Raw genomic sequence first — 21,522 nt, 5'->3', positions numbered from 1 at the left:
GATAAAGGTAAAGTTTTTTCCTGACATTAAGTCCAGTCGTGTTCCACTCTGGGGGTTGGTGCTCATCTCCAGTCAGCATTGTTCATAGATGCCTCCAAGGTCATGTGGCCAGCATGACTGCATGGAGCACTATTACCTTCCCACAGAAGCGGTACCTATTGATCTACTCAAATATACATGTTTTTTAACTGCTAGGTAGGCAGAAGCTGGGCCTAACAGCAGGAGCTCACCTTGCTCCCCAAATTTGAACCACCAGTCTTTTGGTCAGCAAGTTCAGCAGCTCAGCGGTTTAACCTGCTGCAACACCAGGGACCCCTTATTATCATCATCATCATCATCATATGGGCTAATTCTGGCATGAGCAAACTTTGACCCTCCAGGTGTTTTGGACTTCAACTCCCACTGACTGTTAGGAATTGTGGGATTTGAAGTCCAAAACACCTGGAGGGGCGAAGTTTGCCCATGCCTGGGCTAATTGCTTGGGGGTTCTACACCATTTTGTCAGTATTTTCCATTGTATTTCTTTGATTTTTAAATGTTTATGTTTTTGATTAACTATATCCACAATTCTAAGTCTTTCTGACTACAGTTTATTTCCTTCTAACACTGTGGTTTTCAAATTATATTGGTTATCTATTAATTTGTTATACATGAATTCCATAATTGCATTTTCTTTCTCTGTTTTCCATTCTAATATTTGATCTATATCTGTATCCTTGTTGTGCCGTCTTTATAAAATTCTCGAGAGACTTATCCTGCACAACATTATAGAAAAATAGACTCATTTATGATCCCATAGCAATCTGGCTTCAAGAAAGGGAAAAGCTGCACACACAAGTGCTGAACCTGACTCAACACATAGAAGGTGGTTTTGAAAGACAGCAGGTTACAAGAGCTGTCTTCAGAGAACTGTCAGCGGCTTATGATACTGTTAATCATTTCCTCCTCCTGAAAAGATGTATAATATCACAAAGGACGACCACCTCACCCGCCTCATAGGAAATCTGCTACAAAACAGGAGCTTTTTGTTGAGTTCCAGGACCAAAGAAGCAGATGGCGGAGACAGAAGAATGGCCTCAGGGGAGCATGCTTGCTCCATCCATGTCCAACATTTACACAAATGATCAGCTGCTGCCAGAAGGGACAGAGTTTCATCTATGCTGATGATTGCACCATCACTGCTCAAGCAGAGAGCTTGGAAATGGTTGAACAGAAGCTCTCCAAAGCTTTAGGTGCTCTTACTGCCTATTACAAGGAAAACCGCAGATTCCTTACCCATCTAAAACACAGATGTGTGCTTTTCACCACTGGAGCATTGCAGCACACTAAAATACCTGGGAGTTACTCTGGACCGTGTTCTGACTTACAAGAAGCACTGCTTGAATATCAAGAAAAAATTGGGTGCTATAAAATAATATCATAGGAAAGCTGATTGGCACAACCTGGGGATCACAAGCAGACACAGTGCTTTGCTACACTGCTGCTGAGTATGCATGCCCAGTGTGAAATACAACTCACCACGTTAAAACCGTAGATGTGGCTCTTAATGAGACATGCCGCATTATCACAGGATGTCTACGCCCAACACCACTGGAGAAATTACATTGCTTAACCAGTATTGTACCACCTGATATCTGCCAGGAAGTAGCAGCCAGCAATGAAAGGACCAAGGCACTGACATCTCCGGCCCATCCTCTGTTCAGATATCAGTCAGCATGCCAACGACTTAAATCAAGAAACAGCTTCCTAAGATCTACAAAGATATTCGCAGGAACACCCCAGCAAACAAGAGTCCAAAACTGGCAGGCTGAAACCTGGATCCTCAATCAGTGGCTGAGACCAGATGAGAGATTCCCTCCTGGTGACATCTCATCACATTAAAACAGTGGATGTGGCTCTTAATGCTGCATTATCACAGGATGTCTACACCTTACACCACTGGAGAAATTATACTGCTTGACCAGTATTGTACCACCTGACATCCACCAGGAAGTAGCAGCCAGCAATGAAAGGACCAAGACATTAACATCTTTGGCCCATCCTCTGTTCAGATATCAGCCAGCAAGTCAACAACTTAAATCAAGAAACAGCTTCGTAAAATCTACAGAGATACTCACAGAAACATCTCAGCAACGGAGAGTCCAAAAGTGGCAGGTAAAAATCTCAATCAGTGGTTGATGAGAAACTCCCTCCTGGGCACACAGAAGACAGGGTGACTTGGAAGGCGCTGAACAGACTGCGCTCTGGCACCACAAGATGCAGAGCCAACCTTAAAAAATGGGGCTACAAAGTGGAGTTCACAACATGCGAGCATGGAGATGAGCCAACGACAGACCACCTGCTACAATGCAGCCTGAGCCCTGCCACATGCACAATGGAGGACCTTCTCACAGTGACATAGAGGTGCTCCAAGTGGCCAGCTTCTGGTCAAAGAAAATTTATTATAATGCCAAGTTTTAAACTTTGTTTGTTGTTGTTTTTATACATTATAACTGTATTCTCAATTTGCTTCTGACACAATAAATAAATAAATAAAATATATTAATTTGTTATTTATTTCTCTTTCTCATTTTTTTATTCGAATATTTGATCTATATCTGTATCAGCCCAGTGAATAATGTGAGCATGCGGGGATTTGTGCCAGGAAGTGTTGCAACAGCAGCATTGAGATTTAAGGATTTAGAAGAATGTGGTACCAGAACGTTGGGTGGAAATAGTGCCTGACCGAGGCTCAAAAAGAGAAAGATTGATTGTTGTCAATACGGTGTGAGAAGAGAGTATGAACTGGGTTCAGCCCAAAGCTGCTCTGAAATGTTTAATCTCTCTCTTAAAAACCACTTCTGATTTAGGATTCAAGGGATTTGAAATGCTTATGAATTATACAAGTCTGTAGCCCTCATTGAGTAGTTGACAGAGTGGCATGTGTGTCCCTGGTCTGTGTTTGGGAACAGGAGTTTGTGTCCCACATTGCAAGGGGCAACCTGCTATTTGAAAGCATTCCTCCTTGCACAGGTGGGCAACTGGTGGCTTTTCAGATCTATGCTGGACTACAGTTCCCATCACCCACCACCATGCTGTCCAAGGCTGGTACTGGAGCCCTACTATTGACCGCATGTTCGTCCACAGTGAGGACATTGGTTTCCAGGTTTTCAGGGTTGGTTTGATGAGCCTTTCTTTTGGCACGTTTCTCCCTTTTGTCCTCAATTCGTGCTTCTTTGAATCCCATAGCACTGCTGGTCACAGCTGACCTCCAGTTAGAGCTCTCAAGGGCCAGGGCTTCCCAGTTCTCAGTGTCTATGCCGCAGTTTTTAAGGATAGCTTTAAGCCCATCTTTAAATATCTTTTCTTGTCCACCAATATATCATTTTCCATTCTTGAGTTGGGAGTATACTAACTGCTTTAGGAGATGGTCATCAGGCATTTGGACAATGTGGCCAGTCCAGGGGAGTTGATGGCAGAGGAACATCACTTCAATTGTGGTGGTCTTTGCTTCTTCCAGCACACTCACATTTGTCCTCCTGTCTCCTCAAGAGATTTGCAGGATTTTTTGGAGGCAGCGCTCATGAAATCATCCCATGAGTTGAGTGTGATGTTTGTAGACAGTCCATGTTTTGCAGGTTGGGAGGACAATGGCTCTATAAACAAGCACCTATAAACAAATGTATAATAAATGTAATAATTATGATAAAATAATAAAAAATATTTAAAAAATAAACAAGCACTTTGGTATCCCTACAGATGATCAAGGGTCTGGAGAACAAGCCCTATGAGGAGTGGCTTAAGGACCTGGGCATGTTTAGCCTGAAGAAGAGAAGGCTGAGAGGAGATATGATGAGAGCCATGTATAAATATGTGAGAGGAAGCCACAGGGAGGAGGAGGGAGCAAGCTTGTTTTCTGCTTCCTTGGAGACTAGGACGCAATGGAACAATGGCTTCAAACTACAAGAGAGGAGATTCCATCTGAACATGAGGAAGAACTTCCTGACTGTGAGAGCCGATCAGCAGTGGAACTCTCTGCCCCGGAGTTGGTGGAGGCTCCTTCTTTGGAAGCTTTTAAACAGAGGCTGGATGGCCATCTGTCAGGGGTGATTTGAATGCAATATTCCTGCTTCTTGGCAGAATGGGGTTGGACTGGATGGCCCATGAAGTCTCTTCCAACTCTTTGATTCTATGTCCTGGTCCTCAAACTCTGCTTCATTCGGAAGAATGCTGCACTCGCAGAGCTCAGACAGAGTTGTATTTCAGTGTCAATGTTGAATTTTGTGGAGAGGTGGCTGCCAAGATATCAGAAATGGTCAACATTTTCTAATAGCTTCTGGTGTGAGAGAATTGGCCGCCTGCAAGGATGTTGCCCAGGAGACGCCCAGATGTTTTGATGTTTTTACCATCCTTGGGGGAGGCTTCTCTCATGTCCCCACATGAGGAGCTGGAGCTGATAGAGGGAGCTCATCCGTGCTCTTCCCAGATTCGAACCTGCGACCTGTTGGTCTTCAGTCCTGCCAGCACAGGGGTTTAACCCACTGCGCCACCGGGGGCAAGTCGCTCCTGACACGACAAAAAAACAACAACCCCACAAACATTTTCTAATGTTACACCATGAAGCTGTATTTCTGGCATTGCAGAGGGATTGGCTGGTGACTGTTGGAAGAGCACTTTGGTTTTCTCAATATTCAATGAGAGGCTGAGCTTCTCATATGCTTCTGCAAAGGTGTTTAGAGTGGCTTGTAGGTCTTCTGAATGTGCACAGACGACTTTACTTAAGGCTAGTAACTGTTGCTATCTGACAACTTCTGGAAAGTCAAAGGTAGACCACCTTTGTTGAATTCTAAGGTCTACCAAGTCCAAGTACAGTTTAAAAATTTTAAAAATCCACAGAAACTAGGAAAGCAGATCAACTGGTCACTACCTTCTCATTGTGATGAGAAGTTACGCTGTGTAACACATTGTTGTTGTTGTTCATTCGTTCAGTCGTCTCCGACTCTTCGTGACCTCATGGACCAGCCCACGCCAGAGCTCCCTGTCGGCCGTCACCACCCCCAGCTCCTTCAAGGTCAGTCCAGTCACTTCAAGGATGCCATCCATCCATCTTGCCCTTGGTCGACCCCTCTTCCTCTTCACATTATTATTATTATTATTATTATTATTATTATTATTATTATCATCTTTATTTATACCCCGCAAAATCTCCCGAAGGACTCGATGCGGCTTACAAAGGCCAAGGCAGCCGACAACAACAACATACAATACACAATAAACTCATAAAAATAAAATAAAACTCATAAGCAAATAATAAACCTCAAGCAACAATAAAACAGTAAAACAATGACACCGTAACGCAATTTAAAATGTAAAGACCGGGCCAAATGTAATAGACAAAATTTAAAAGTGCTGAACTTGACAGGTAATATGTAGAGGTATTTGGAGGTAGGTGCAATGTGCAGAATTTTTGTTCCTGGGTTATAAATGTTATTTCCTAATTGGTTCTATCATAAAAGCATGGAAACTTATTATTAAACTGCAGAAAAACTTTTGTTTTTGCTTGAGGGACATCCTGCAGCAGATTTTGCTATAGTTTTTCAATGAATATCTCATATAGTCTCAACCAGTTCAATTTGATTGGTTGAGACAAACAAAGTTTCTGGAGAAGAACAACTACTTTCAAAACAAGGAGCGCACAAATAAACAGGACATGAGACTTTCAAACCATGAACAGATTTTTTTTTTCAAATTTTGTTACATAGTGTTATCTACCTGATGTAACACTGTGATGCTCCTTATCATCCATAGCATGGCACTGGCCTTGGTCCTGAAGGCAATCCTAAGGATGTGTTGTCGAAGGCTTTCACGGCCGGAATCACTGGGTTGCTGTGAGTTTTCCGGGCTGTATGGCCATGTTCCAGAAGCATTCTCTCCTGATGTTCTGTGGCAGGCATTCCCAGAGTTTGTGAGGTCTGTTGGACGTTCTGTGACAGCAACCACCAAGTTTCACAAGTAAAAGGTTGACAGATTGATTCAGGATAATCGCCGTATCACTCAGACAGAAATTTCAAACATAATTGACTTTTCACAAGAACATGTGGGTCACATTATTGCTTTACTTGGCTTGGCTGTTGGAATATCTGTGCACAATGGGTACCCAGGATACTGACGCCTGAAATGAAAGTGCACAGACGTGAAACTTCAGAGACTGGATCTCACCACCATACAACATCATACAGTCCAGGCTTAGCACCGTCTGACTTCCATCTGTTCCCAATAATGAAAGATCTGCCGGGACATCATTATGCTTCTGATGAAGACGTTGAGAACTGTGAGACGCTGCTTGCGGAAACAGAGCATTGACTTATTCTGTGACGGCTTCAGAAAACCTGTTCATCGTTGACAGAAATGTATCCAATTGTCTGGTGATTATGTGGAAAAGTGAATAGTGGTAGTTAAAGACCACATTCTAAGGCAGCGTTTCTGAACCTGGAGGTTGGGAGGGGTCACGACGGGGTGTCAAAGGGGTCACCAACACCATCAGAAAACACATATTTCGGATAGTCCTAGGAACCCCTTTCGCAGAGGAAGCTGAAGATCTCTCTCCCTGTCCTTCTTTCTTTTTGGAGTCATTTTCTGTTGGTCACAGGGGTTCTGTGTGGGAAGTTTGGCCCAATTCTATCATTGGAGGGGTTCAGAAAGCTCTTTCATTGTAGACGAACTAGGAACCCAGAAACCACAATTCCCAAATGTCAAGGTCTATTTTCCCCGAACTCCACCAGTGTTCACATTTGGGCATATTGAGTAGTCGTGTTGAGTTTGGTCCAGATCCATCATTGTTTGAGTCCACAGTGATATCTGGATGTAGGTGAACTACAACTCCAAAACCAAAGGACACTGCCCACCAAACCCTTCCAGTATTTTCTGTTGTTCATGGGAGTTCCTTGTGACAAGTTTGGCTCAATTCCATCGTTGGTGGGGTTCAGAAAGCTCTTTCATTGTAGACGAACTAGGAATCCCAGAAACCACAATTCCCAAATGTCAAGGTCTATTTTCCCCAAACTCCACCAGTGCTCACATTTGAGCATATTGAGTATTTGTTTGGTCCAGATGCAGGCATGTAGCCGGGGGGGGGGGGGGGGGGGGGGGGGGGGGCTTGAGGGGCTTCAGCGAGAAGGCCTTACTGGTGCATTATTTAAACTGTTATGTTTATTCATATCATGATCTGATCACCATACTCAATATATCCCATATGCATGATGGGGGTATTGGGGTAATGATACAAAAGGTTTGCTAGGGGAGACCCTCTTTCACTCAGACTCAGCCCCCCCCCCCCGAAACTCAGCCCCCCCAAAAAAACCCTGGAAAAAATTTACCCCCCCCCCCCCCAAACAAAATCCTGGCTACGGGCCTGTCCAGATGCATCATTGTTTGAGTCTGCAGTGCTCTCTGGATGTAGGTGAACTACAACTCCAAAACCAAAGGACACTGCCCACCAAACCCTTCCAGTATTTTCTGTTGGTCATGGGAGAACTGTGTGTCCAGTTTGGCAATCCCATTGTTGGTTGGGTTCAGAATTCTCTTTGATTGTAGGTGAATCTTACTACAGCTGCATTGGTTACCAACTGAGCACCGGATCACTTTCAAAGGGATGGTACTCACCTTGAAGGCCTTGCATGGTCTGGGGCCGATGTACCTGAGGGACCGCCTCACCCCCTCCCAACCCCAGAGATCCCTCCGTTCTGAGGACCAAGATCTATTGGAAGTCCCCAGTGTCAAGACCTTGCGCCTAACAGCAACCAGACGCAGAGCCTTCACAGCAGTGGCACCATCACTCTGGAATACTCAGCCACCTGAAGTCCGTGCCTTGCGGGACTTACCAGCTTTCCGCAGGGCATGGAAGACATACCTGTTTCGACAGGCTTTTAATGTTTGATAGTGTTGTTTTTAAATTGTTTAAAATTGTTTTTAAATTGTGTTTGATTTTAGCCATTCTTGTAAGCCGCTCCGAGCCCCAGGGGAGTGGCCGCATAGAAGTTTAAATAATAAATAAATAAATAAATAAATAAATAAACTATAAATCTTAGCAATATTTATTATTTATTTATTTATTGTTGTTGTTGTTGTTCATTCGTTCAGTCGTCTCCGACTCTTCATGACCTCATGGACCAGCCCACGCCAGAGCTCCCTGTCGGCCGTCACCACCCCCAGCTCCCTCAAGGTCAGTCCAGTCACTTCAAGGATGCCATCCCTCCATCTTGCCCTTGGTCGGCCCCTCTTCCTTTTCCCTTCCACTTTCCCCAGCATAATTCCCTTCTCCAGGCTTTGCTGTCTACTCATGATGTGGCATTCAAAGGACTTCCACTTTCCCTCTAGTCTCCTTCCCTCTAGTGAGCAGCCGGGCTTTCTTTCCTGGAGGATGGACTGGTTGGATCTTCTCGCAGTCCAAGGCACTCTCAGCACTTTCCTCCAACACCACAGCTCAAAAGCATCTCTCTTCCTTCTCTCAGCCTTCCCTAAGGTCCAGCTCTCACATCCGTAGGTTACTACAGGGAATACCATGGCTTTGACTAGGTATTCCCTAGTAATAAATTTATTACCAGTAATAAATTTATTTATTACTGGTACTTTTACCCCGCCCTTCTCAACCCCCAAAGGGGGACTCAGGGCGGCTTACAGAAAAGGCAGAATTCGATGCCTATACACAATACATAGTATACAAAAATATAAAAGAACAATATACAAAAAGTGCAATTAAAACTATAAACACAATAAAAACATCAACAACTGGTACCTGAGACATTGTATAAACATCATATAAAAACATCCTATAAAAGTCCATTCTTATCATCAGCGTTTCGTTTCCAGAGTTCCACTTGACCAATCCGTTAGTCATTTCCTAGCCATCAATGGAGTTCTTCTTTATTTACCTGCTTGTCCAAATGCCAGGTCCCAAATCCATGTTTTTAGTTTTCTCCTGAAGGAAAGGAGCGTGGTTGCAGATCTGATTTCCCCGGGGAGAGAGTTCCATAGGCGGGGGGCCACCACCGAGAAGGCCCTGCTCCCCGTCCCCGCCAATCTCACTTGTGATAGAGGCGGGGTCGAGAGCAGGGCCTCCCCAGAAGATCTTAGGCTCCGGGGTGGGACGTAGAGGGAGATCCGTTCGGACAGATACACTGGGCCGGAACCGTATGCAATTGGAGGGTTTGTGCACTTGTGAATCAGCTAGTACTTCTCTGCTATGAGTGGGGGAAAGGACCCATAGGGATTCAGAATGGCTCTGGTCCTTCCCCGCATTGAGACGGGCTTCTGTCGGTGAGCAGTTTAGGTCCCCGTGGAATGTTTTTGCAAATAAGCCCGGCGTGCTTGCAACAGAAGCGGCCGCTTAGGTTAATCCCTACTTCCTTAAACACAGGTTAAAATCGCCTCATGGAACAAAGGCATCCACTTGTTGCTGGGGCGCTTATAGAGTTTGTACAGCCTGATCCAAGCCACACGTTTGGGAGCAAAGATCCCAGGGAGAGGAGAGGGCCAACTTGCACAGCAGCAGCATCAGCAGCAACAGCGCAATACGGGGGAAGACTGTGGCCGGTTCTTGGCTTTGTCTGAATGGGTCCTTTGTCTGCGCTCCTAAGAGTGAGGGGAAAGTGTCACCGAACAAGCGTTAAGGCCGTACGAGACAACGGCAATCGGGACAAATGTTATGTAAAGGACATGCTTAAAAAAACCCAAAACAGATGAGATTGTTCTACAGAGAGAGGTTGGATGAGGTCAAGGGCAGAACAGTCACGGACCTAGCACAGGCTGTTAGGAATTGTGGGAGTTGAAGTTATTATTATTATTATTATTAACTTTATTTGTACCCCGCTAGCATCTCCCGAAGGACTCGATGCGGCTTACACGGGCCGAAGCCTCAAATACAATACAATAGAAAACATAACACAACAATAAACAAAGCAAATCAAAACAATTAAGCAAAATAACCACAATGACAATACATCAAGACACTATTAAAACTGGTTCGGCCAGCGCAATGGGGTACAGGGTTAAAAGTGCTGAGATGGCAGGAGGAACGTAAGATTAAAAGTGCGGTGTGCAGCGACAATAGTTGTGCTAAAGTGCATCTAGGACTTGGGATGGGGATTCCTAATCTGCGAAGGCACATCGGAACAGCCAAGTTTTTAGGTTCCTTCTGAAAACTGCTAGAGTAGGGGCCTGACGAAGCTCTTTTGGAAGGGCATTCCAAAGTCGGGGGGCCGCCACAGAGAAGGCCCTGTCCCGTGTCCCCACCAAGCGCACTTGCGACGTAGGTGGGATCACGAGCAGGGACTCCCCAGATGACCGGAGCGAGCGTGTGGGTTCGTAGATGGAGATGCGGTCACGCAGGTAGGGTGGTCCCAAACCGTTCAGGGCTTTGTAGGTGAGCACCTGCACCTTGAATTGGGCTCGGAAAATAAATGGCAGCCAGTGGAGCTCCTTGAGCAGGAGGGTTGACCTCTCCTGATAATGAGCTCCAGTTAGCATCCTAGCTGCTGCCCGCTGGACCAATTGAAGTTTCCGAGCCGTCTTCAAGGGCAGTCCCACGTAGAGCGCATTGCAGTAATCCATTCTAGAGGTGACCAAGGCGTGGACCACCCCGGCCAGATCTGCCTTCACGAGGTACGGTCGCAGTTGGCGCACAAGTCTCAATTGTGCAAAGGCCCTCCCGGATACCGCCGACACCTGAGCCTCAAGTGTGAGCGAAGAATCCAGGAGGACACCCAAACTGCGGACCTGTGGCTTCAGGGGGAGTGTAACCCCGTCCAACACAGGTAACCACCCTATACCCCGGTCCGGTTTACGATAGACCAGGAGGACCTCTGTCTTGTCGGGATTGATCTTCAGCTTGCTCTTCCTCATCCAGATCGACACAGCGGCTAGGCACTCGTCCAGCACCCGAGAAGCCTCCTTGGAATTCGGTGGAAAGGAGTAGTAGAGTTGCGCGTCATCCGCATAAAGATGGCACCCAACTCCAAAACTCCGGATGACCTCTCCCAGCGGTTTCATGTAGATGTTGAAAAGCATGGGCGACAGAATGGAGCCTTGCGGGACCCCACAGGTCAAAGGCCAGGGGTCCGAGCAGGCGTCTCCCAGCTTCACCATCTGGGTCTGTCCCTCCAGGTTCAAAATACATCAAGGGAGGGTGATGTTTGCCCATCAAAATACATAAAGGGAGGGTGATGTTTGCCCATGTCTGATCTAGCAGATTATTATTATTATTATTATTATTATTATTATTATTGTATTGTCGACGGCCTTCATGGCTGGAATCACTGGGTTGTTGTAGGTTTTTCCGGGCTATATGGCCATGTTCTGGAGGCAATTTTTCTCCTGACGTTTCGCCTGCATCTATGGCAAGCATAGATGCTTGCTAGGGCTGTCCAACCACGGAAAAATTTGTTTCTAAACTCGATTAGTTTTTAGGGGGTTTTTGCGTTTCGTTATTTAAAAGAATTCCGAAATTTTTCTTTAAAAAAGTTCGATATTTACGAAATTTCGGAAATCACAAAACAATTACGAAACGATTACGAAACGATTCGTTAATGGAGGCCGCGATCGCGCAATACGCTAAAAAAACTTCTGAAGCTTCCCTCTCCCTCTGTTGTTGACTGTTGGTGTGATAATTATATTTTTTTTTCACTGAGAAAACAAACAGCAACCCTAAAACTTGCACCAGACATGCGGAAATAATAACGAAACAATTACGAATCAATAACGAAACAATTACGAATCAATAACGAATCAATAACGAAACAATAACGAAACAATTACGAAACGAATTGGAAAAATTCGTTTCGTTTTTCAGTTGCTCCTGAATGGTTCAATATCGCTTCGTTATCAAAAAAAATAATGAATTTTTAACGAATTACGAAATTACGAAACGAAACCGCCCAGCCCTAATTCTTGCCATAGATGCAGGCGAAACGTCAGGAGAAAAATTGCCTCCAGAACATGGCCATATAGCCCGGAAAAACCTACAACAACCCATTATTATTATTATTATTATTATTATTATTATTAACTTTATTTGTACCCCGCTAACATCTCCCGCAGGACTCAATGCGGCTTACGAAGGCCAAGGCCTCAATAAAAACAACAGCATAACAATACACATAACATTTCGTGCAAATCAAAACGTTAAGCAATAACAGTAAACAATAAAAAACAATACACCGTAACACAATAAAACTAGGGCCGGGCCGAATGTAATGGGTACAGATTAGAAAGTGCTGAGTATGACAGGTGAAATATAGGATTTTAGGGTAAGTGCAATGTGCAGATAATCTTAAATCTCTGATAAAGTGCTTCTGGGACATATTGCTGGAGTTTCCTATTCTGGAAAGGCACACCGGAACAGCCAGGTCTTCAAACTCTTCCTAAAGACTGCCAACGTAGGGGTTTGTCTGATGTCCTTGGGGAGGGTGTTCCAAAGTCGGGGGGGGCCACCACAGAAAAGACCCTGTCCCTCGTCCCCACCAATCGCGCCTGCGACGCAGGCGGGATCGCGAGCAGGGCCTCTCCGGATGAACGAAGAGAACACGTGGGTTCATAGACGGAGATGCAGTCACGCAAGTAGGCGGGTCCCAAACCATTTAAGGCTTGGGATGCACTGGGATGGGCATAGCCCACAGATAATTTTTTTTGGACTTTCATGCTTCTATTACTGGAATCCAGCATGAAATAGTGAGATGAGTATAGGACCATGGGCATGTTTAGCCTGAAGAAGAGAAGGCTGAGAGGGGATATGATAGCCATGTATAAATATGTGAGAGGAAGCCACAGGGAGGAGGAGGGAGCAAGCTTCCTTTCTGCTTCCCTGGAGACTAGGACGCAATGGAACAATGGCTTCAAACTACAAGAGAGGAGATTCCATCTGAACATGAGGAAGAACTTCCTGACTGTGAGAGCCGTTCAGCAGTGGAACTCTCTGCCCCGGAGTGTGGTGGAGGCTCCTTCTTTGGAGGCTTTTAATCAGAGGCTGGATGGCCATCTGTCAGGGGTGATTTGAATGCAATATTCCCGCTTCTTGGCAGAATGGGGTTGGACTGGATGGCCCATGAGGTCTCTTCCAACTCTTTGATTCTATGATTCTATGATTCTATTACCATGACTCTGGACACCAGGGTTCAAATTCCCTCTTGAGTGATGGTCACTCCTTGTGTTGTGTGATGTTTTGTTGCCAAATTTGGTGTGATTTCATTCATTGGTTCTTTTGTTTTAAGGCACTCATTACGCATAGAGCGTAATTTTTATATAGATAGAAAGATAGATCTTACCTTGGAAATCTGTGTCTGGTTGTGATCCCCAGGTTATGTCAGTCAGCTTTCATATGATATTGTTTCTAGCACCCACTTTTTGCTTGATGTTCAGGCACTCCTTGTAGCAGCAGAGTAGCATAGTGCAAGGGCAGATGTCTTCACTGTGTCTGGTTGTGATCCCCAGGTTGTGCCAGTCAGCTTTCGTATGATATTGTTTCTAGCACCCACTTTTTGCTTGATGTTCAGGCACTCCTTGTAGCAGCAGAGTAGCACAGCGCAAGGGCAGATGTCTTCACTGTGTCTGGTTGTGATCCCCAGGTTGTGCCAGTCAGCTTTCGTATGATATTGTTTCTAGCACCCACTTTTTGCTTGATATTCAGGCACTCCTTGTAGCAGCAGAGTAGCATAGTGCAAGGGCAGATGTCTTCACTGTGTCTGGTTGTGATCCCCAGGTTGTGCCAGTCAGCTTTCATATGATATTGTTTCTAGCACCCACTTTTTGCTTGATGTTCAGGCACTCCTTGTAGCAGCAGAGTAGCATAGTGCAAGGGCAGATGTCTTCACTGTGTCTGGTTGTGATCCCCAGGTTGTGCCAGTCAGCTTTCATATGATATTGTTTCTAGCACCCACTTTTTGCTTGATGTTCAGGCACTCCTTGTAGCAGCAGAGTAGCATAGTGCAAGGGCAGATGTCTTCACTGTGTCTGGTTGTGAGCCCCAGGTTGTGCCAGTCAGCTTTCGTATGATATTGTTTCTAGCACCCACTTTTTGCTTGATGTTCAGGCACTCCTTGTAGCAGCAGAGTAGCATAGTGCAAGGGCAGATGTCTTCACTGTGTCTGGTTGTGATCCCCAGGTTGTGTCAGTCAGCTTTCATATGATATTGTTTCTAGCACCCACTTTTTGCTTGATGTTCAGGCACTCCTTGTAGCAGCAGAGTAGCATAGCGCAAGGGCAGATGTCTTCACTGTGTCTGGTTGTGATCCCCAGGTTGTGCCAGACAGCTTTCGTATGATATTGTTTCTAGCGCCCACTTTTTGCTTGATATTCAGGCACTTCTTGTAGGTCAGAGCACGGTCCAGAGTGACTCCCAGGTATTTGGGTGCGCTGCAATGCTCCCGTGTGATTCCTTCCCAGGTAATAATCCTCAGAGCTCGGGATGCTTGTCTATTCTTAAGGTGAAAGGCACATGTCTGTGTTTTAGATGGGTTAGGGATCAGCTGGTTTTCTCTGTAATAGGCAGTAAGAGCACCTAGAGCTTCAGAGAGCTTCTGTTCAACCATCTCAAAGCTCCCTGATTAAGCAGTAATGGCACGATCATCAGCATATGCCATGATGACCAGAAACAGCCCGAAGTCAGCAAGGAAGTAGAAGTCAGCACTTACAGGATTCCAGTCAGTAGAAGCACGGAAGCACAGCGATCTGCACTCCCAGGACCCAAGACGAAAGTAATGGCAGCAACAAAGTCCCAAGCCCAATAAAACACGCTGCATACTGCAAAGTCTGTTCTTAAGGTGAAAAGCACATGAAACAATATCATACGAAAGCTGATTGGCACAACCTGGGGTTCACAAGCAGACATAGTGAAGACATCTGCCCTTGCGCTGTGCTACTCTGCAGCTGAGTACACATGTCCAGTGTGGGACACATCTCACCACGCTAAAACAGTGGATGTGGCTCTTACTGAGACATGCCGCATTATCACGGGGTGTCTGCGTGCTACACCACTGGAGAAATTACACTGCTTAGCCGGTATTGCACCACCTGACATCCGCCAGGAAGTAGCAACCAATAGTGAAAGGACCAAGGCAGAGACTTCTCCAGCTCATCCCTTGTTTGGGTATCAGCCAGCACGTCAATGACTTAAATCAAGAAATAGTTCTCTAAGATCTACAGAGACACTCGCTGGAACACCCCAGCAAGCAAGAGTCCAAAAGTGGCAGGCTCAAACCCAGAGCCTCAATCAATGGCTGATACCAAATGAGAGACTCCCCCCTGGGCACACAGAAAAGTGGGCGACTTGGAAGGTGCTGAACAGACTGCGCTCTGGCACCACGAGATGCAGAGCCAACCTTAAGAAATGGGGCCACAAAGTGGAATCCACGACATGCGAGTGTGGAGAAGAGCCAACCACTGACCACCTGCTGCAATGCAACCTGAGCCTTGCCACATGCACAAGGAGGACCTTCTTGCGGTAACACCAGAGGGGATGAGCTGGAGATGTCTCTGCCTTGGTCCTTTCACTATTGGCTGTTACTTCCCAGCAGATGTCAGGTGGTGCAATACCGGTTAGACAGTGTCGTTTCTCCAGTGGTGTAGGGCGCAGACAACCCGTGATAATGCGGCATGTCTCCTTAAGACCCACATCCACTGTTTTAGCGTGGTGAGATCTGTTCCACACTGGGCATGCATACTCAGCAGCAGAGTAGCATAGCGCAAGGGCAGATGTCTTCACTGTGTCTGGTTGTGACCCCCAGGTTGTGCCAGTCAGCTTTCGTATGATATTGTTTCTAGCACCCACTTTTTGCTTGATATTCAGGCAGTACTTCTTGTAGGTCAGAGAACGGTCCAGAGGGACTCCCAGGTATTTGGGTGTGCTGCAATGCTCCCGTGGAATTCCTTCCCAGGTGATCCTCAGAGCTCGGGATGCTTGTCTGTTCTTGAGATGAAAAGCACATGTCTGTGTTTTAGATGGGTTGGGGATCAGTTGGATAGCTAGCTAGCTAGCTAGCTAGCTAGCTAGATAGATCTTGGAAATGGTTCCAAGTCTCAAGTACAAAAATCCATTGATGATTCCGATGCCCCTTATTGGCAAAGCCCGGTGGCCAATGCAAACGTAACGTTTTGCATAATTTTGGGAATGGAGCAGCAGAGAAGCAGCGCTTTCTTCATCTGGGGGATGGGGGATGCCTGGCTCGAGAGCAGTACGTGTGAAAAAGATCTTGGAGTCCTCGTGGACAACAAGTTAAACATGAGCCAGGAATGTGATGTGGCGGCAAAAAAAGCCAATGGGATTTTGGCCTGCATCAAGAGGAGCCTAGTGTCTAGATCTAGGAAGTCATGCTCCCCATGCTCTATTCCGCTTTGGTTAGACCACTTTACCTGGAATATTGTGTCCAATTCTGGGCACCACAATTCAAGAGAGATATTGACAAGCTGGAATGTGTCCAGAGGAAGAGGGCGAGTCAAATGATCCAGGGTCTGGAGAACAAGCCCTATGAGGAGCGGCTTAAAGAGCTGGGCATGTTTAGCCTGAAGAAGAGAAGGCTGAGAGGAGATATGATTATAGCCATGTATAAATATGTGAGAGGAAGCCACAGAGAGGAGGGAGCAAGCTTGTTTACTGCTGCCCTGGAGACTAGGACGTTGAACAATGGCTTCAAACTACAAGAAAGGAGATTCCATCTGAACACGAAGAAGAACTTCCTGACTGTGAGAGCTGTTCAGCAGTGGAACTCTCTGCCCTGGAGTGTGGTGGAGGCCTCTTCTTTGGAAGCTTTTAAACAGAGGCTGGATGGCCATCTGTCGGGGGTGTAATTTTGAATGTAATTTTGCTGCTTCTTTGCAGTATCGGGTTGGGTTGGATGACCCATGGGGTCTCTTCCAACTCTAGGATTCTATGAGGTTGGGGGGATTGATTTTGTCATTTGGGAGTTGTAGTTGCTGGGATTTATAGTTCACCTACAATCTAAGAGCCTTCTGAACTCCACCAACAATGGAATTGAACCAAACTTGGCACACAGATCTCCCATGACCAACAGAAAACACTAGAAGGGTTTGGTGGGCATTAACCTGGAGTTTTGGAGTTGTAGTTCACCTACATCCAGGGAGCACTGTAGACTCAAACAATGAAGGATCTAGACCAAACTTAGCATGAATACGCCATATGCCCAACCTCCTGCTTCTCGGAGAGCTGTTCAGCAGTGGAACTCTCTGCCCCGGAGGGAGTGTGGTGGAGGCTCCTTCTTTGGAAGCTTTTAAATAGAGGCTGGATGGCCATCTGTCAGGGGTGCTTTGAATGCAATATTCCTGCTTCTTGGCAGAATGGGGTTGGACTGGATGGCCCAGGAGGTCTCCTCCAACTCTTTGATTCTAGGATTATATGATTAGAAAGAACTTCCTGACTGTGAGAGCCGTTCAGCAGTGGAACTCTCTGCCCCGGAGGGAGTGTGGTGGAGGCTCCTTCTTTGGAAGCTTTTAAGCAGAGGCTGGATGGCCATCTGTCAGGGGAGCTTTGAATGCAATATTCCTGCTTTTTGGTAGAATGGGGTTGGACTGGATGGCCCAGGAGGTCTCCTCCAACTCTTTGATTCTAGGATTATATGATTAGAAAGAACTTCCTGACTGTGAGAGCCGTTCAGCAGTGGAACTCTCTGCCCCAGATTGTGATGGAGGCTCCTTCTTTGGAAGCTTTTAAACAGAGGCTGGATGGCCATCTGTCAGGGGTGATTTGAATGCAATATTCCTGCTTCTTGGCAGAATGGGGTTGGACTGGATGGCCCAGGAGGTCTCTTCCAACTCTCGGATTAACTTCCTGACTGTGAGAGCTGTTCAACAGTGGAACTCTCTGCCCCAGAGTGTGGTGGAGGCTCCCTCTTTGGAAGCTTTTAAGCAGAGGCTGGATGGCCATCTGTCAGGGGTGATTTGAATGCAATAGTCCTGCTTCTTGGCAAAATGGGGTTGGACTGGATGGCCCAGGAGGTCTCTTCCAACTCGTTGATTCTATGATTCTGTGATCTCAATATGTTCAGCCTCAGAAACTTTTGGGTTCTTCCTTAACCATGCTTTCCTGATGCGCATGCGCGAAAGATAGAGACTCCAAGGCGGGGCAGCTCGGGACGTCACCAGTCTGTCGTGGAGAGGGCGGGTCCTGTTGCCCGGGGCAACGCAGGCGCACTTCCGGGCGGGAAATTTGCCTTTTGAAGGAAAGCAGGAAGGAAGTCTGGATTCCAGGCTGGAGACAGGTTTGCTTTTCCTCTTCATTTCCCATAACTGGCATTTATTGTCTGACATTTTCTTTGGGAGGATGAAACAAGCACAAAAAGGTTCTGCTGGGTTTGTTGTTGTTGTTGTGATTGTGATTCTTTGGCTGGTAGAGAGGGGTTTCCTTCTCTTGTGAAGCTTGGAGGGAAGGTTTGTTATTGTTATTGTTGTGATTTGATTCTTTTTGTGGCAGAGAGGGGTTTCCTTCTCCTTTGAGGCTTTGAGGGAATAGAAAGGGCGGCCTGGTGATTCCTATTTTTTCAATCCCAGAACAGAAGTGCTCTGAAGCTCTAGGTGCTCTTACTGCCTATTACAGGGAAAACCAACTGATCCTCAACCCATCTAAAACACAGACATGTGCCTTCCATCTCAAGAACAGACAAGCATCCTGACCTCTGAGGATTATTACCTGGGAAGGAATCCCACTGGAGCATTGCAGCGCACCCAAATACCTGGGAGGAGTCACTCTGGACCGTGCTCTGACCTACAAGAAGCACTGCCTGAACGTCAAGCAAAAAGTGGGCGCTAGAAACAATATCAGACGAAAGCTGACTGGCACAACCTGGGGATCACAACCAGACACAGTGAAGACATCTGCCCTTGCGCTGTGCTACTCTGCTGCTGAGTACGCATGCCTGGTGTGGAACACATCTCACCACGCTAAAACAGTGGATGTGGCTCTTAATGAGACATGCCGCATTATCACGGGGTGTCTGTGCCCCACACCACTGGAGAAATTACACTGTTTAGCCGGGATTGCACCACCTGACATCCACCAGGAAGTAGCAGCCAATAGTGAAAGGACCAAGGCAGAGACATTTTATTTATTTATTTTTATTTACTTTGCTTATATACCGCAGTTCTCAGTCCAGGGCGACTCACTGCGGTGTACGACATAGAAAAACATCTCTAGCTCATCCCCTGCTTGGGTATCAGCCAGCACGTCAACGACTTAAATCAAGAAATAGTTTTCTTAGATCTACAGAGACACTCTCTGGAACACCTCAGCAAGCAAGAGTCCAAAAGTGGCAGGCTCAAACCCAGAACCTCAACCAATGGCTGATACCAAATGAGAGACTCCCCCCTGGGCACACAGAGCGACTTGGAAGGCGCTGAACAGACTGCGCTCTGGCCCCACAAGATGCAGAGCCAACCTGAAGAAATGGGGCCACAAAGGAATCCACGACATGCAAGTGTGGAGAGGAACAAACCACTGACCACCTGCTGCAATGCAACCTGAGCCCTGCCACATGCAGAAGGGAGGACCTCCTTGCGGCAACACCAGAGGCACTCCAAGGGGACAGATACTGGTCAAAGGACATTTAATCAACTACCAAGTTTGCAAAATTTGTGTGTTTTTTTTATCTGTTTGTTTGTTTTGTTCTGCTAGAAATGTAATACAATGTTCTGGTTGCGGATGACACGATAAATAAATCCCATCCGTATAAACTCTTCTTCCTTTTACAGGTGACAGGAATTTCAGGAAGTAAAGGAATGTGAAGCTAAATGAAGTTTTCCCTCTGACCACCTGCCTTAAAATGGACCAGAAAATCCTCTCTCTGGCAGCAGAGGAGGAAGCAGAGCAGCTTCAGGCCTGTTTGCAAAACCTGAAAGGAAATGAGGTGAGTCACTATCGCAATGTCCACATACAATTCTGCAGCACTGCTGGTCACAGCTGACCTCCAGTTAGAGCACATTCATACCTTCTTCTTCTACCTTTGTAGAATTTAGAATCATAGAATAATAGAATCCTAGAGTTGGAAGAGACCAAAGAAGGAGCCTCCACCACACTCTGGGGCAGAGAGTTCCACTGCTGAACAGCTCTCACAGTCAGGAAGTTCATCCTAGAGTTGGAAGAGACCTCCTGGGCCCTCCAGTACAACCCCATTCTGCCAAGAAGCAGGAAAATTATTATTATTATTATTTATTATTATTATTATTATTATTATTATTATTATTATTATTGAATTGCATTCAAAGCATCCCCGACAGATGGCCATTCAGCCTCTGTTTAAAAGCTTCCAAAGAGGGAGCCTCCACCACACTCTGGGGCAGAGAGTTCCACTGTTGAACAGCTCTCACAGTCAGGAAGTTAATCCGAGAGTTGGAAGAGACCTCCTGGGCCATCCAGTCCAACCCCATTCTGCCAAGAAGCAGGAATATTGCATTCAAATCACCCCTGACAGATGGCCATCCAGCCTCTGTTTCAAAGCTTCCAAAGAAGGAGACTCCACCACACTCCGGGGCAGAGGGTTCCACTGCTGAACGGCTCTCACAGTCAGGAAGTTATTCCTCATGTTCAGATGGAATCTCCTCTCTCTGAACATGAGGAAGAACTTCCTGACATCTCCCACCAAAGGATCCCCCCCTTGCAGGCAGGAAACAGACAGGCTTTGAAGCCACAAGGCTATTCAGTGATAGCCAAGCTGGCCAATTGTGAGGTGAAATCTTCTGAACAGGGGAACGGACAGCAAAATAAACACCCCAGGCGTGTTCACCCTTCTCTATCCTATCCAAAGCTATATATGTGTATATATATTTGGTTGGAGTTACACTTTAAAGTGTCCCTGTTCTGACTTACATACACATTCAACTTACGAACCTATCTTGTTTGTAATTTGGGAACTGCCTGTGTAATGACAAATAAATCTTATAGTTCTTTTCTTCTTGTTACAGTTGCGTGACCTGGTTACAAAGCAGGCTTTGAGAGGGAAGGAGATCTGTTCTTTTCTCAGAGGGATCTTCAAAGGTATGAGGCCATGACCTGTAAGAGCTTGAACTATGCATGGCTTGGGGGTTTTTTAGCTTTTGATTCAGCTACAAAAAATATTTCTGTATACGAGACTTCTATGTTAGTCAAATATATATGCCTGGTCCAGAAAAGATCCTTTTGAGGGAATCTACTTCCCTGTAAGAAGGGTAGCCCTGGAAGCAACAGAAGACTCATCTGGTTTTCCACCTCTGTTGCAAAGCTGATGACCTACCGTGCAAACAGGCACGATTCCAAGTGGAATATATCTTGGTCCAAACTTGGGAGGAGTCCTAAGTGTCAGTACTATAGTTTTACTAGTGTGAACTATGGTTTATAGTTTTTAAACTCTGGGTCTCTGGTGTAGAACATAATGCTATGGAAGATTTAAAGCCATAGAGTGATTTATGGTTTTGGGACCAGGCCTTCGGGCAGTAGACGTAAATGTATGCAGCATTTCAGAGAGACAATGACTGGAACGGCGATTCGACAGACGAGACTGTTTTATTGTTTAA

At 46.0% G+C, this 21,522-nt stretch overlaps 1 protein-coding gene across 2 annotated transcripts in view; it reads left to right on the top strand.

The window, feature by feature from the left end:
- The first annotated feature begins 18,161 nt into the window (after positions 1–18,161).
- Positions 18,162–21,522, top strand: part of FANCI (FA complementation group I) — an 81,397-nt gene continuing 78,036 nt past the window's right edge. The window contains exons 1-3 of one of the 2 annotated variants that reach the window (XM_067471449.1): positions 18,162–18,239; positions 19,726–19,880; positions 20,935–21,007. In XM_067471449.1, the coding sequence (XP_067327550.1) occupies positions 19,797–19,880; positions 20,935–21,007 (157 nt within the window). In that variant the 5' untranslated portion in view covers positions 18,162–18,239; positions 19,726–19,796. The other variant, XM_067471450.1, reaches the window with a different exon arrangement.

The sequence above is a fragment of the Anolis sagrei genome, chromosome 9 (genome assembly GCF_037176765.1).
Source record: "Anolis sagrei isolate rAnoSag1 chromosome 9, rAnoSag1.mat, whole genome shotgun sequence".
Lineage (NCBI taxonomy): Eukaryota > Metazoa > Chordata > Lepidosauria > Squamata > Dactyloidae > Anolis > Anolis sagrei.
This window is presented reverse-complemented; position numbering and strand designations above follow the sequence as displayed.